The following is a 13637-nucleotide window of genomic DNA, read 5'->3' as shown; positions in this document are numbered from 1 at the left end:
TATTGTTTTTTTATGCATTAAAACTCACATCTTTACGGAATTTTAGCACAACCTACCTTCCCCTTTAGAACTTCTTTAAAAACTATTGATTTAGATTGATTTATTCTAAGATTAAAATGCTTTTAGTCCACTATAAACTTTTGCCTAAAAAAACAAGAACGCCAAATTTCAAGGTAATTCATTTTGAAAATAATAAAAGAGGTATCGTACGTAAAGAATTACCGTAGAGACTTTAACAAACAAAACATTTAAAGTGCCACTAGAGGCTCCTAGGGGCGTAGCCGCTAGTATAGAAATAAAAAAGGAAATCGTATTGCATATTTAATAAATCTAGGTTTAATAGTGTTTAATTGTGTTTTTTTGTCTGGCTGCTGGCTGAACCTAGTTATAAGGCAGGTGCGCTTATAAACGTTGTGTTGAAAAATTTTGTGAAAAAAAACGTGGCAGATTATAAATGATCTTCATTTCCGGTACTGCGAAAATTGTATAAACTTTGTAGATGCTAAACTACTCTACAATCAAGGCATGTCTGAACGTCTGTATGTCTGTCATGCTGTATAAAATTTGAATGTATTATTTTTTTCCCTTTTTGGTATCTTTTCTTTTATTGTTCCCTTTTTACTTTATTCCACTCAAAGGTGCAGTTGCACGAAATGCATTTGAACTTCAATTTAGTGAACCAAATATTTTTTCCTGTTTAATTGAATTTTGATTTTGAATTTTGATTGATTTTTATAAGATTGAAATAATTGAAATATTTAGATGTGACTGATTATAATCCAAATAATCCGCCGAAATGTTCCTTCGGCAGAGGTATAGTAAACTGTTTGAAAAGTGTGTGTTTTTCCCAAATTTTTTTTTGGCTTTGCACCTTGATTTTACTTATGAGGGACAGTTTGTTTGCAGTTAGGGAAAATGTTGGTCAGCTGAATTTGAATTGCCGAATGTGTACACAGTTTACTCTTCCCATCTCAATCTTTACTACTAGCTGAAAAACTTCAAACTTCCAAAAAAAAATCAAAAGGGATAGTTCTATGAAGTGTATTCAAAGAGTTAAGGTACTTAGAGTAGTGAACTTTTATATGTCTTAGTAGAATATATTAGGCATTGGATAGATATGATTATATGTTAAAGAATTTTTAACATTGACCAGACCAAACTATTTTTATTTGACAATATTGAAAAAAGTTAAAGAGATTTGCCACATAAATTACATGAGAATGGTCTATTTTTTTCCAAATATGTATAGCCAAAACACCAATTTTAGATGATCTTTTTCCACATATTTCACAAGAGTTATAAAAAAATTGAACAGGGGTTCCCCTTGGGACAAGTTACTTAAAAAACATAAAAAATAACGTCCGGTTCACTATAGGACAGGTTTTCTATAGATTCTTTTTAAAAAAATAAAGAAAACCGTCCGGTTTACTTACAATATACACATTATCTCACGCGGAAATACCAACTAACCATACAACATATATATATAAAAAGACCATTCTCATGTAATTTATGTTGCAAATCACTAACTCTTTTAGATATTGTCAAATAAAAAAAGTTTGGTCAGGTCAATGTTAAAATTCTTTATCACAATCATATCTATCAAATGCCTAATATATTCTACTAAGACATATAAAAAGATCTACTCTAAGTACCATACTGAATATTTTATTGGTCATTCTTTGTTGTTATGTGTATTTTGTTGTATAAAAAGTTTAAAGTTCTATTAACTAGTAAATGCTATCTAAAGTTGTATTCATGACAAAAAAGTTTTTGCCATATATAACACGCAACGAAGTTGAAAATAAAAATGAAAAACTCATTTTTTAAGGAAAATCCCTGGTAAAATCTCTTAATTTTAATCAATAACTTTATATTATGCACTACTGCGTTATTTAAAATAGAAAAAACTTACAGTTCACTATTTTTTTTAAAATGCACTTCGTGAAACTATCCCTTTGAATGTAACGATTATGCATTCAAAATTTAAATTTTTAAAGGGATAGTTTCACGAAGTGCATTTAAAAAAAATAGTGAACTGTAAGTTTTTTCTATTTTAAATAACGTAGTAGTGCATAATATAAAGTTATTGATTAAAATTAAGAGATTTTACCAGGGATTTTCCTTAAAAAATGAGTTTTTCATTTTTATTTTCAACTTCGTTGCGTGTTATATATGGCAAAAACTTTTTTGTCATAAATACAACTTTAGATAGCATTTACTAGTTAATAGAACTTTAAACTTTTTATACAACAAAATACACATAACAACAAAGAATGACCAATAAAATATTCAGTATGGTACTTAGAGTAGTGATCTTTTTATATGTCTTAGTAGAATATATTAGGCATTGGATAGATATGATTGTGATAAAGAATTTTAACATTGACCTGACCAAACTTTTTTTATTTGACAATATCTAAAAGAATTTTGATTTGCAACATAAATTACATGAGAATGGTCTTTATATATATATATATATGATGTATGGTTAGTTGGTATTTCCGCGTGAGATAATGTGTAGATTGTAAGTAAACCGGACGGATTTCTTTATTTTTTAAAAAAGAATCTATAGAAAACCTGTCCTATAGTGAACCGGACGTTATTTTTTATGTTTTTTAAGTAACTTGTCCCAAGGGGAACCCCTGTTCAATTTTTTTATAACTCTTGTGAAATATGTGGAAAAAGATTCTCTGATATTGGTGTTTTGGCTATACATATTTGGAAAAAAATAGAGCATTCTCATGTAATTTATGTGGACAATCGCTTTAACTTTTTTCGATATTGTCAAATAAAAAAAGTTTGGTCTGGTCAATGTTAAAAATTCTTTAACATATAATCATATCTATCCAATGCCTAATATATTCTACTAAGACATATAAAAGTTCACTACTCTAAGTACCTTAACTCTTTAAATACACTTCATAGAACTATCCCTTTAGATTTTTTTGTTGGAATTTCGAAGCTTTTTTAGCTAGTAGTAAATATTGAGATAGGATGATGAAACACCGAGGAAACTGTGTACACATTCAGCAATTTAAATTCAACTGACCAAAATGTTTGATGGTTTATCGTAGGGATGAGGGATAATGCATTTCCATTAAAACTAATTAATTTTTCCCATCAATAATATAGAATTCTTGAGACAAAAATATTTGTTTTAAATGATTAGTATTTTCAACTGACCAAAAAGTAAGCTTAGTAATTAGTTTTTTATTCTTTTCACCTAATATTTTTCTTTGTACTTAAAATTAGATTTGTGTTTCCTAATTTGTTTTCGTTTTTCACTAACAAAGTTTTGTTTTTTAGGTTTTAATTAATCTGCTACATGTTTTCTAGAGTTACATCCAATTTTGTAAGATTTTTAACGAAGATACTTAAAGGCCCATGAAATTTTTAAGATTTTATAAAAACTAATATTAAAAGAAAGCTATTTTAAAATAATAAAGAAGTTCAGACTGTAATACAGTAATAAAATATTTAGGATTTTATGTATTTTTTTGATCGTGGAAAGAAACCGAAGTAGCGGGTTTCCTCGTATGCTCATAGTAGCTTTTCTCCTATTTGTAGCTCCTGAAGGGCAAATTTCCTAACCCTGTGGTGGAGCAATTATTAACATTTATCTAACCTAATGACCTTTCAAAAGCTTCAGTGAAAATACGACAAAACTCGCTAGGTACTTAGTTTTCTTTTCATAATCCTTTTTTGTGATTGTTGATTACGTAGGAAGAAGCTTAAAACTTGGTATTTTGACAGTAGTAAAAAGCTTTAAAGAACGTACAAACATAATACAATTATAAAGTCATAGACGTCCACGTGGGTAAGGGTTAATGGGGTGTTTTCCCCCCTCAAACTTTGAAACCTATCATTTTTAATCTCTAAAATTTAAAAGAACATTAAATTACCCCCTCAAACTTTTAGAATCTCTCATTTTACCCCCCTCAAAAAAGCTTTTACTTCCTTGTTTACAGTAGATGCATTGTTTAAATAGATAGATGGATCTTTTATCAACGTAATATGGTAAAAGTGTTACTGGTAATTTGATACTGCGTGAATATGGGTTGGGTTACCAAAGACACAGGTTTTAATTATTGAAATTTTCACAACAATCACGAGGGGTAATTTACAATAAATACATACATTAATTCTTTATTCTATTATGAATTTTTTTATGTCTGTACACTACAGTGTACATAAAGATTTTGATGACTAATGTTCTTCATTTATAGAGGCTTCACTCCGGTCCCGCGATGGTTGTAGACTATTTTGGGGTATAGTCCCTTTCGTGGCAACGCTCATAAAGGGGCGATTCTTCGTTTTTTTCACAGTAGCTTTTCTCCTATTTCTAGACCCTGTGGGGGGCTATAACCCTGCGGGGCCAATTGCCTAACCCCGTAGGGCAATCACCTAATTCAATATAACCTAACCTAACCTGAAATAACCTACCAAAAGCCATTTTAAAAATACGAGGAATCGTCCCTTAAGGGTCGTTGCCACAAAATGGACTATTTCCCTATTTTGTTATTAAAGAAAATTCTTGAGATGGCTAACCTTTAGTTGTAAAATAGCTGCTATACTAATAAATTAATACCATTAAAAGTGTTTTTATTCTAACCCGATATTAATGATTCATTTTGATGTGCATGGGCACAGGGATATGACAATGGAGATTTAAAAAAGTCTACAAACCTTTCTCCCCTCTTAATATATACTTGTTATCAAAGGCAGAATATTGAAAATTGGGATGGAAGTAAGGGAGTCCAAGCTTTTTCATTAGGGGGGAGGGGGTAATCTTTATATAATATCATATAGGTAAGAACATCCAAGCTTTTTCCTTTTTTTTGGGGGGGGGATAAAACATCAAGCTTCAAAATTTTGGGGGTTCCTACCCCCAAATTCATTTTGGAGATGCCTACCCCCAAATTCATTTTGGAGGGGGGGGGGGGTAATAACACTTTAACCCCCCCCCCCCCCATCGGACGTCCTTGGAGGTAAGATTAATTTAACACTTGTTATCCCCTGCTCCCTGGTTTACTATGTATTTAGTGTTAATATCAACTTTTCAACTTAGTAACAATATACATAGCGTTTTACACGCTCTTATTTTTCTTTTTATGTCGGATTCAAACCAATAATATTTAACAAGATATTATTTTTATAATTATTTTTTTGTATACTTTAAAGGGGGGGGGGGGGGGCGGAAGTGACACTTTATGAAACCAAAACTAAAAGTCAAAAAAACTCAACTAAATAAAAAGTTACAGCTCTTAGATTTGGCATGGCAGTTGCTTTATGTATCTTTGATTGCTAGGAATCTAAATAAATAGTAATATCTGTCGTGATTTATGAATAATTCCTGTCAAGAAATATACTGCTCTACTTACTTATGAACTAAAATGTCTTAAACTGTAAAAGACAAAAAGTGTATGTAGATGTAATATTTCGTGTATTTTTTTTCAATGTTCCAATATACCAATAATGTTATCTTTTCATCTATTGGAAAAAAAGTGTCGTCATATTTAAATGTACAAGAAAATAATACTAAGGTTCATAAGGAATTTTTTCTATTGCTTTTAACATTTGTAATAGATATTTCTCGCATCGTATTATTAACAGCTTTACGCAGATATAAAATATACAAGTATAAGATTAAAACCAGTTTTTTAGCCCCGAGATGCCGAATGCTAAAAAACTGGTTTCGATCTTAAGATTGTACATTTTTTTTATTCGTAGAAAACTGAATATAATACGATGCGGTATTATCCTCCTAGAAATTTTTTTTAATTTTGAAAATTTGAGTACTATGAACAGCGAACTATGAACTCTGGCCGCAGCGCTCGGCTCCCTAGTCTGCCTAGCCGCAGCGCTCGGCCCCCTTGCCTGCCTAGCCGCAGCGCTCGGCTCCCTAGCCTAAAACCTAACCTAACCTAAAATAGTTGTTCGTCGTTGTTGTTGGGGGGGGGGGGGGGGGTATTCAAATTTTCAAAATTAAAAAAAAAATTTCTAAGAGGATAACGCCTACGATGCTACACAGAATTTTTCCGATGGCTGAGAACCGGTTCTAATCCACTGGAAAATAATCGGTTTCGAAGCGATACCGGAAAATATTTTATAGGCAACAATTTGTAACACATCAAATATTCTTGACTTGAAAATTTCTGTGTCCGACTAGGCTGTTGCAGGCTGTTAAACTTTCACTCTCAAGAAGAAATGGTTTTAGTGGAACCATTATTTTCCCGCTACATAGGCACATTAAGGGACACTAACTATTTTTTCTTACACATGTTTGTTTGTTTCAGGGATGTGGTGGACGGAAAGCCCCCTGCCCCAATAATGGGGAATGCCTCGGGGAGTAAAATGGCCGCCAGGCCGTCCAGACCCAACAGCAGCGGTTCAGGTACACATTTATATCTATACATTAACTATCCATCTGCTATCTATCCATCTATCTGTTATCTATATTTCTATAATACATTTATCCTACCAACAATCTACCCATCTGACTTCAATCCGTCTATCTATTTAATCTTTTCATCCATTTACTATCTATCCATATATCCAACCATGTATGTATCTATCCATCCAACTATATATTCATTAAATTAACTATCCATCCGTCTATCTATATCCATCCATCCATCTACCTATCAATATATCTATCTATCCATCAATCAGTCAATTCCTCCATCTATCTTTCCCCCAATTTATTTCTTAATATATCCCCCCCTCTCCCACCATCAATCTATCCGTATTAATTCATTTATCTAATGATCTATATAATATATATGCCTGTTGTCCATCCATCTTTCTATCAATAAATCCATCCATCCATCTATCTATTTCTCTATGTATTTAGGAGGAATAATGGACACCACAGTGATAAGCAATGGACCTCGGAAGTCGACAGTTTCCAGACCTCCGATGCCGACGGAGGAAGAACTGGGTAAGAATTTTAGAAAAGCTATGCAGCAAGGGATCTTTAGGGATAAGATAATAGACAATAGATTGATATATCTATAACACAAAGTAGCTTGATGCCTTTCCGTCCGTCCGTCAAAAGTTTAAGATCTCGGTAACCACTGAACCGATTGGATTCTACTCTTCAGGGAACATATCTACTGGTCCTGTGGTGGTTTTATGCTATTTTCTTGGGGGGGGGGGGGGAGATGACACCTCCAACCCCAACACAAACGAAAAATCCCCCCCCCCTTCAATTTTTTTAGGCAGGTTATTTAAAACATTGGTGCTGCATCACCACTACAGTTTTTTTAATGTCCTCTAGGGCAAAGCCCCTATAGGTTAGGAGCGAAGCCGCTAGTATTCTAAATAATGATAAACAAAATTGCCCCATCTAAAAATAAAAATTATTGGTTAAAGGGTTTGGATCACTATTTTAGTGAGGCAAAAGTTTTTTTTAAGAATTCACCCCACTGGGGGGGGGGGGGGTATTTAGTTGGTCAATAACAAAATGATGGTTCTACCACAAGTAGATTAAACTTATATAAAGAGATTCTACGTGATTTTATCTTAGGATTTATGCAGGGAGGTATGGAAAATGACGCTTAGTTTAATTTGAATATCTTTTGTTCCCCCTTAAACTACCAAAGGTGTAATTTCACACAGACAAAAAAATCTGACTAAGGTAGATTTATTTTCCTATCCCTCTAATCCTATGTTATATGCAAATGGTTACAGTGATTTGCTTTTTATTTTAAGTAGCTTTGAACTGCCAAGGATATATCAAATTTTTTTGGCAAATTCATTTATCCTACACAATAAAAAGACTTTCTTAAATCTTCTTTATGCTTATGTTGAAATAGATAGAAGCAGTGCTCGGCAGCCGCGTGTTTGCCGCAACTAAGCCTCAAATTTAAACCCTTTTTTAGGCTTACAGGCGGCCGACGTGCGGCTACCGAGCCTTGGATAGAATCATGGGGATTCCCAACCTTTCTATTTATTGTTTTTGTTGCTGCATTGTACATCTGTTTATATTTCAGACCGACGGTTTAACGAGCTGTTGATCCAGATGGACCTTCCTCCGGAACGCGCTCAAATTCTTATGCACTTCCCCCCAGAAAAGAAATGGGACACGATATGTGATCACAACATGGTCCATGCCAAGGTGACACATTTTTTTAGTAGCGCAGCTTCTCCTTTACGAGATGTACGTTTGACGGTATTTATACATTCATTCCTTAAATCAATAAGAAAGACAACATACCTATTTTGTTGTTATTCTCTAGTATCCTACTTAGCCATTCGCCGATTTTTAATTCCTTTTTTCAAAAACGGAAAGGACACTAATACTTTTTCATTTAAAAATGCATCAGTTTTTATTAAAACTAATCTTGTTTGCATCATATTATGCCTCTAGAGTTAACATAGCGGCCTGTTTTCGGAAATTTTTCGGTGATAGGTTCGAATCTCGGCCCAACACCGCGTCATAACTAAAGACGTTAAAAATGGTTCCTACTCCTGCTATGTCAGGAGCGCGACATAAATAATTAGAGTAGGGGGGAATGCCTTGGCCCAAAACAGGCGCAACTCACTACCATGCACAGACTTCTCAGACAAAGGTCGTGCAATCAAAGGGTTTGTTGTCTGGTGGGCAAATGGATGCTTTACACCGCAATTATAGGGCTTAGGGCTGACAACCCTATCCCATATCCATAAAAAAGCCACATTGTTACAGAAACACTGACAAAATTGTCAGCGGCCTATGCTCCCCCTGTGGAGTGAATAGGGCTTGTTACTGTGTTTCAAATATATTTTTCAATGACTCACCCTCTTTATTATCAAATCGATCATGCTCCTCCCACCCAAAACAAAATATTACCCACATTTTATTGTCATAATTATTTTTATTGCAGGACCCTCCAGAAACCTACCTGAGCAAGCTGCGGCTATTTCTGGACCCGCACGGGGCCAAGGCAACCCGCAAACTGGACTCAACGTCCACGCAAATTCTGCGGGACCTTGAAATCTCGCTGCGGACAAATCCTATTGAGTGGGTCCGCGAGTTTCTGAGTGAGGCCAGCCGCGGACTTGATATACTTATAGAGTATCTTTCATCCAGGTGGAGATTGTCGTCCGTCCAATCATTTTAATCTTGTCATGTTTTGTCTCGAATGCAAGCCTTGAGATAGGTTAGGTTAAGTTAGATTGCTTAGTTTAGTGAGGTTAGGAAAGCCACAGGTAGTGGATATGTCTTAGTAAGGTTTATGACCCACAAATCCCCTCAATCCCCCCCCCCCTTTCCAGGGACCAGAAGTTATTAATGATAAAAATTAACGCTCCTTTTCTTACCATTATGACATAAAACACAGGGGTGTATATTCTGCAAAATTGACCCTGCGAAAGAGGATGTAAAAAAAAATAAAATAAATATGTGGTTGTGGGTAAAAAATGTAAAAATTAAGAGAACTGAAAACATTTTTTGTCATTTTTCTCGCCCTCCTAGGTGTAAAAAACTAAAAGAATATGCAAGAGGGGGATTAATATGAAATTTAAGAGTCATGTAAATGTTTTTCTCGTATTCATTCGAATCCGGTGGATAGTAACCGGTTCTCATCCAACTAGCAAAAAACTATGTCTAGCATGATATTATATCCAGCTTTCTAGGAATATAGAAATGTACAATCATAAGATTAAAACCAGTTTTTTATAGCCGGTGGCTTCGGGACCTCGGGGTTAAAAGAACTAGTTTTAATCTCATAATTGTAATTTCTATATCCGCGGAAAGCCGTTTATAATACGATGCGAGAAATAACTATTCCATTTTTCTCCTTCCTTGCTGGAAAAAAAACAGGAGGGGAAAATAATGAATCTTGTGCAGAATATACATCCCTGCATAAACACCAAATATTCTTCTCAGCTCGGTATTTTTTTATAACCAGCATGGCTTTGAAACCGCTAAATATCAGCTGGATAAAAACAAAACTGGAATTAATCTTGTAATTATTCGTTTTACTATTTGCAAAAAGCTGTGTGCAACACGATGCGATAAATTATAACTATTATCGTTTTAGATTACACGTGATGCGCCAAAAGTTAGAGTTAGACGAAGAAGATTTATTTACCAGGAAAGTGTTCATACAAGTGTTCATGTACAATGTACATCCTCAATGACGATAAACAAAATTACTTTACCTGTAGAATAAAATTATTGGTTGAAAAGTTTGGAAACAACCAGTAGAAATTTACAGTCCAATGTCATCTCCATCCCTGGAAATTTACGATACATTCTTTTTAACGTGTGGCTTGATGGCCTAAGGGGATGGGTGTGGGTGATTTTCCCCCTTGCAGACAATTTCAGGTATATGATTCCCATATCGAGATTTTTTTGGTTGGGTGAGAAATAGGGGGGGTGGGGGGTGGTAGTAATAATAAATCTTTATACATGAACAAGGATGACAACATCCATAAAAGCGAAGCACTGAAACGATAGGACAAACGGACATTAACACTTATATATTGTCAGAACTAAATAATCAGAATATAAATATATAAGAGTCGAAGCAAAATTCTAAGTAAATTTGGTTAAAAAAATGCTTTATACAGGATAATGTTTATGGACATACCTACATTTTTAGGACTTGATTATAGAGTTGCTTCGCTTATAACATTATACTTTGTTCTCCCAGGAATCAATATACCAAAAATCAGATCAATCGGATGATTTGATCACATAAAAATTTGTTGTTAAAAAAGTAAAAAAATCAACATGTTTAAAACGGACGTACGGACATTTTGGTAATGATTATAGAGTTGCTACGCTTTCTAAATCGTACCTAACTATTAAAGGAATCACCATGCAAAATTTGAAATCGATAGGACAATCCTAACATGCCTAAATTAACGAAAAAAGCTATCCGTTACGGACGTACGGACGGACGGACGGACGTACGGACGTACGGACGGACGGACCGACCCTAATTATAGAAAAGCTTCGCTTTTAAAAAGAGATTTTTGTGGGGAGATAGAAAATTTCAAGTGGTGTTATATATTAGTACTAGCGGCGTCGCCCCTAGCCTCTAGGGGCTTTGCCCCATGAGGTAGTTTTAAAAAAAATTAAAAATATAAAAAATTTCTGGTGCTCCGAACCATACTCTCCCCCCCAATTTTTTTTTTTTGAGGGGGGGGGGAAATTTCATTTTTGGGGAAATAGCTTACAACCACCACAGGTCCAATAGGTATATTATACTCTGAAGAGTAGAATCCGATCGGTTCCGTGGTTACCGAGATCTTAAGGGACAGACGGATGGACGGACAGACATCAAGCTACTTTGTATTATAGATTTTTCCTAGGATTTGAACATTTATATGAACATCTTTTTCTTGACAAGTGTTGATTCAATGGGCGGAACAATAGGAACCCTGTCTTCATCCGCCAAGAAAATAAACCTTTCTATACGCAGCAGGAATGATGTACATGCACGTTCTTGTTTATTTCTTTTGTTCGTTTTTATGCGCCAAGTATAAATGCAAATTACTTTTAAAGAATTTTTTTCTGATTTTCTCATTCAAAAGTTATTATTTTCCTAATCATTGTTATGGTCCTTGTTAAAACGACATAGGCGAATTTCCGCGGATTCCGGATTCTTATTTTTGGCGGATTCCAGATTCGGATTCCGGAGTCTAGCAATATTTTAAAAGCTTTTTTTTTATAAAATTAAAAAATTTAATGTTCTTGGTGTTCTCTATAATTCACTTCCGAGAATCGAACATAATTTTAAAAGATATATATAATGATGATAATCTTTGCCTTCAAAAAAACGGAGTTAAAAGAAAAAACTCAAAACGCTAATTTTAGCCTACCATTTAAGAATCTGAATTCGCTATTAAAAAACGGATTTCGGATTCGGATTCCAAAATTGGTTAAAAATTGGGCGGATTTTAGATTCCGGATTCGGATTGCCAACCCTAATCTCAACCCTAATAAAAAAGACATTGTACATCAACCAACGAAACCGCAGAAAATCATCTGACCTGACGCGGAACGAGTTTAGAAAATCCGCGAAACGGGACAAGGACCGTAAGCTTGGGGACGTGACAGACGACATACACCTGTGTATAATGTGTATGCGCGCCATCATGAACAACAAGTTTGGTTTCAATATGGTTATTAAGCACAAACAGGCAGGAAGATACTTAAAAAGTTTTATAGGGATAAATTAATCTTCGCCCCATTCCCACAACTGCTAATTGGATTTTTTTCTTATTCTCGTATACATCCGTAAATCAACAAGTAAAGAATCGATCTCTTTATTTAAAACTTCGAATTAGTTTAGTTTCATATTTTGATAAAAATATTTTTTTAGCAGCTAAGCTAATTTATAAATTACTTTGTCTGTTGGAAAGTCAATACGTATAAGGGAAATGTTTTTTTTTTGCTCTGCTGCTTTTGAAGATAGAAAGCTGAATTTTTTGGTGAAAATGGATTGTTTTTTTTCAATCTGTCTGTCGTTCATGCTTCAAAAGACCTTAATTTTTAAGGTTTTGTGATTTTCTTAGATTTCTTATTCTCTCTTTCTTTTCTTTTATGACAACTGAATAGCTGTTCTATACTCATTTATTTTGTCATCCTTGTTTCTTCTTGAACATCTATTTAAGTATCAATGTATCAGGCTATCAATTCAATCGCCTTATCATTAATCCACGAGCGGCTACGAACGAAGGCACTGGTCCTGGAGCTGTTGGCGGCTATTTGTCTGCTGAAAGGCGGCCATGAAATTATTCTCAGTGCTTTCGACTCGTTTAAGCAGGTCAGTAATTTTATAAGAACTTGATGATATTAAACAACAAGGTACAATTTAAACCCATTTTAAACAAGTTTTTTTTATACCAACTTTTAGCATGATAGGATTATCCCATCATCTGGTATTTGAATGGTGATTCATAGGATGATTGGGTAAAATGTACAAAACGAAGCTGTTTTATCTAAAATTTTGTTATTCTTTAAGGCTGCTTTAATTATAGATAAACTTATGCTTGTTAAATTCAAAAGAATTTTAACTAAATGAAGAATAGAAAACTTTAAATTAATTTTGCTGATTTGTGCGTTTTGTAAAATTTAGTTGGAAACTCATTTGTTCATTTGAGGGAAATGACAATGGCAACTAATTTAATCTACCCTCCTTTCTTACATCAAAAATATACCAACTACAGGAGGCAGCAAATCATGCATGAAAATTGGGGATATTATTTAACCTTTATTATGTTATCCCCATATCCCAGCTATTCTCTGGAAAAAATAAGAATTGATTGAAAGTAAATACAAATGTTAAGTTTGAAAGTTACATCTGAATTTAATGTTGCTCTCCAACTCCATGCATCCCTTTCATCAATGGCGTGCGTGAGGAAGAGAGTGGGGAAAGGTGTTGACAATCACCTTAGGAAAATGAAAGGATTGCACTGTACTACTCCCGTATTCAACAATGTCCTGCCTAAAATAAGTTGGGTCTGATCTACAAAATCTATTTTTTTTTAAATCCAGCTAAACATACTTACTTACTTGGGATACCCAGATATTAAGATAATGTCAAGACGTTGGGTCAATTTTGCCAGGGATCTACAGGGACGATAAATTGATGTACAACCCCAATAATAATACACAAAATTACCCCTTCTGTAAATTA

General features: G+C 34.1%; 1 protein-coding gene across 1 annotated transcript in view; it reads left to right on the top strand.

Annotated features, from left to right (window-relative positions):
* LOC145319703 (formin-like protein) overlaps nucleotides 1–13637 on the top strand; it is a 101885-nt gene that overhangs the window by 32812 nt on the left and 55436 nt on the right. The window contains exons 3-10 of the mRNA XM_080162002.1: nucleotides 6300–6397; nucleotides 6857–6943; nucleotides 7998–8122; nucleotides 8871–9076; nucleotides 10029–10082; nucleotides 11346–11420; nucleotides 11976–12138; nucleotides 12627–12764. Coding sequence (XP_080018128.1) covers nucleotides 6300–6397; nucleotides 6857–6943; nucleotides 7998–8122; nucleotides 8871–9076; nucleotides 10029–10082; nucleotides 11346–11420; nucleotides 11976–12138; nucleotides 12627–12764 — 946 coding nt within the window. The remainder of the gene's footprint in view (nucleotides 1–6299; nucleotides 6398–6856; nucleotides 6944–7997; nucleotides 8123–8870; nucleotides 9077–10028; nucleotides 10083–11345; nucleotides 11421–11975; nucleotides 12139–12626; nucleotides 12765–13637) is intronic.

This window comes from Acartia tonsa, chromosome 5 (genome assembly GCF_053477335.1).
Source record: "Acartia tonsa isolate MP-2025a chromosome 5, ASM5347733v1, whole genome shotgun sequence".
In the NCBI taxonomy this organism is placed as follows: domain Eukaryota; kingdom Metazoa; phylum Arthropoda; class Copepoda; order Calanoida; family Acartiidae; genus Acartia; species Acartia tonsa.
Note: the sequence above shows the minus strand (reverse complement) of the source record. Positions and strands in the feature narration are given on the sequence as shown.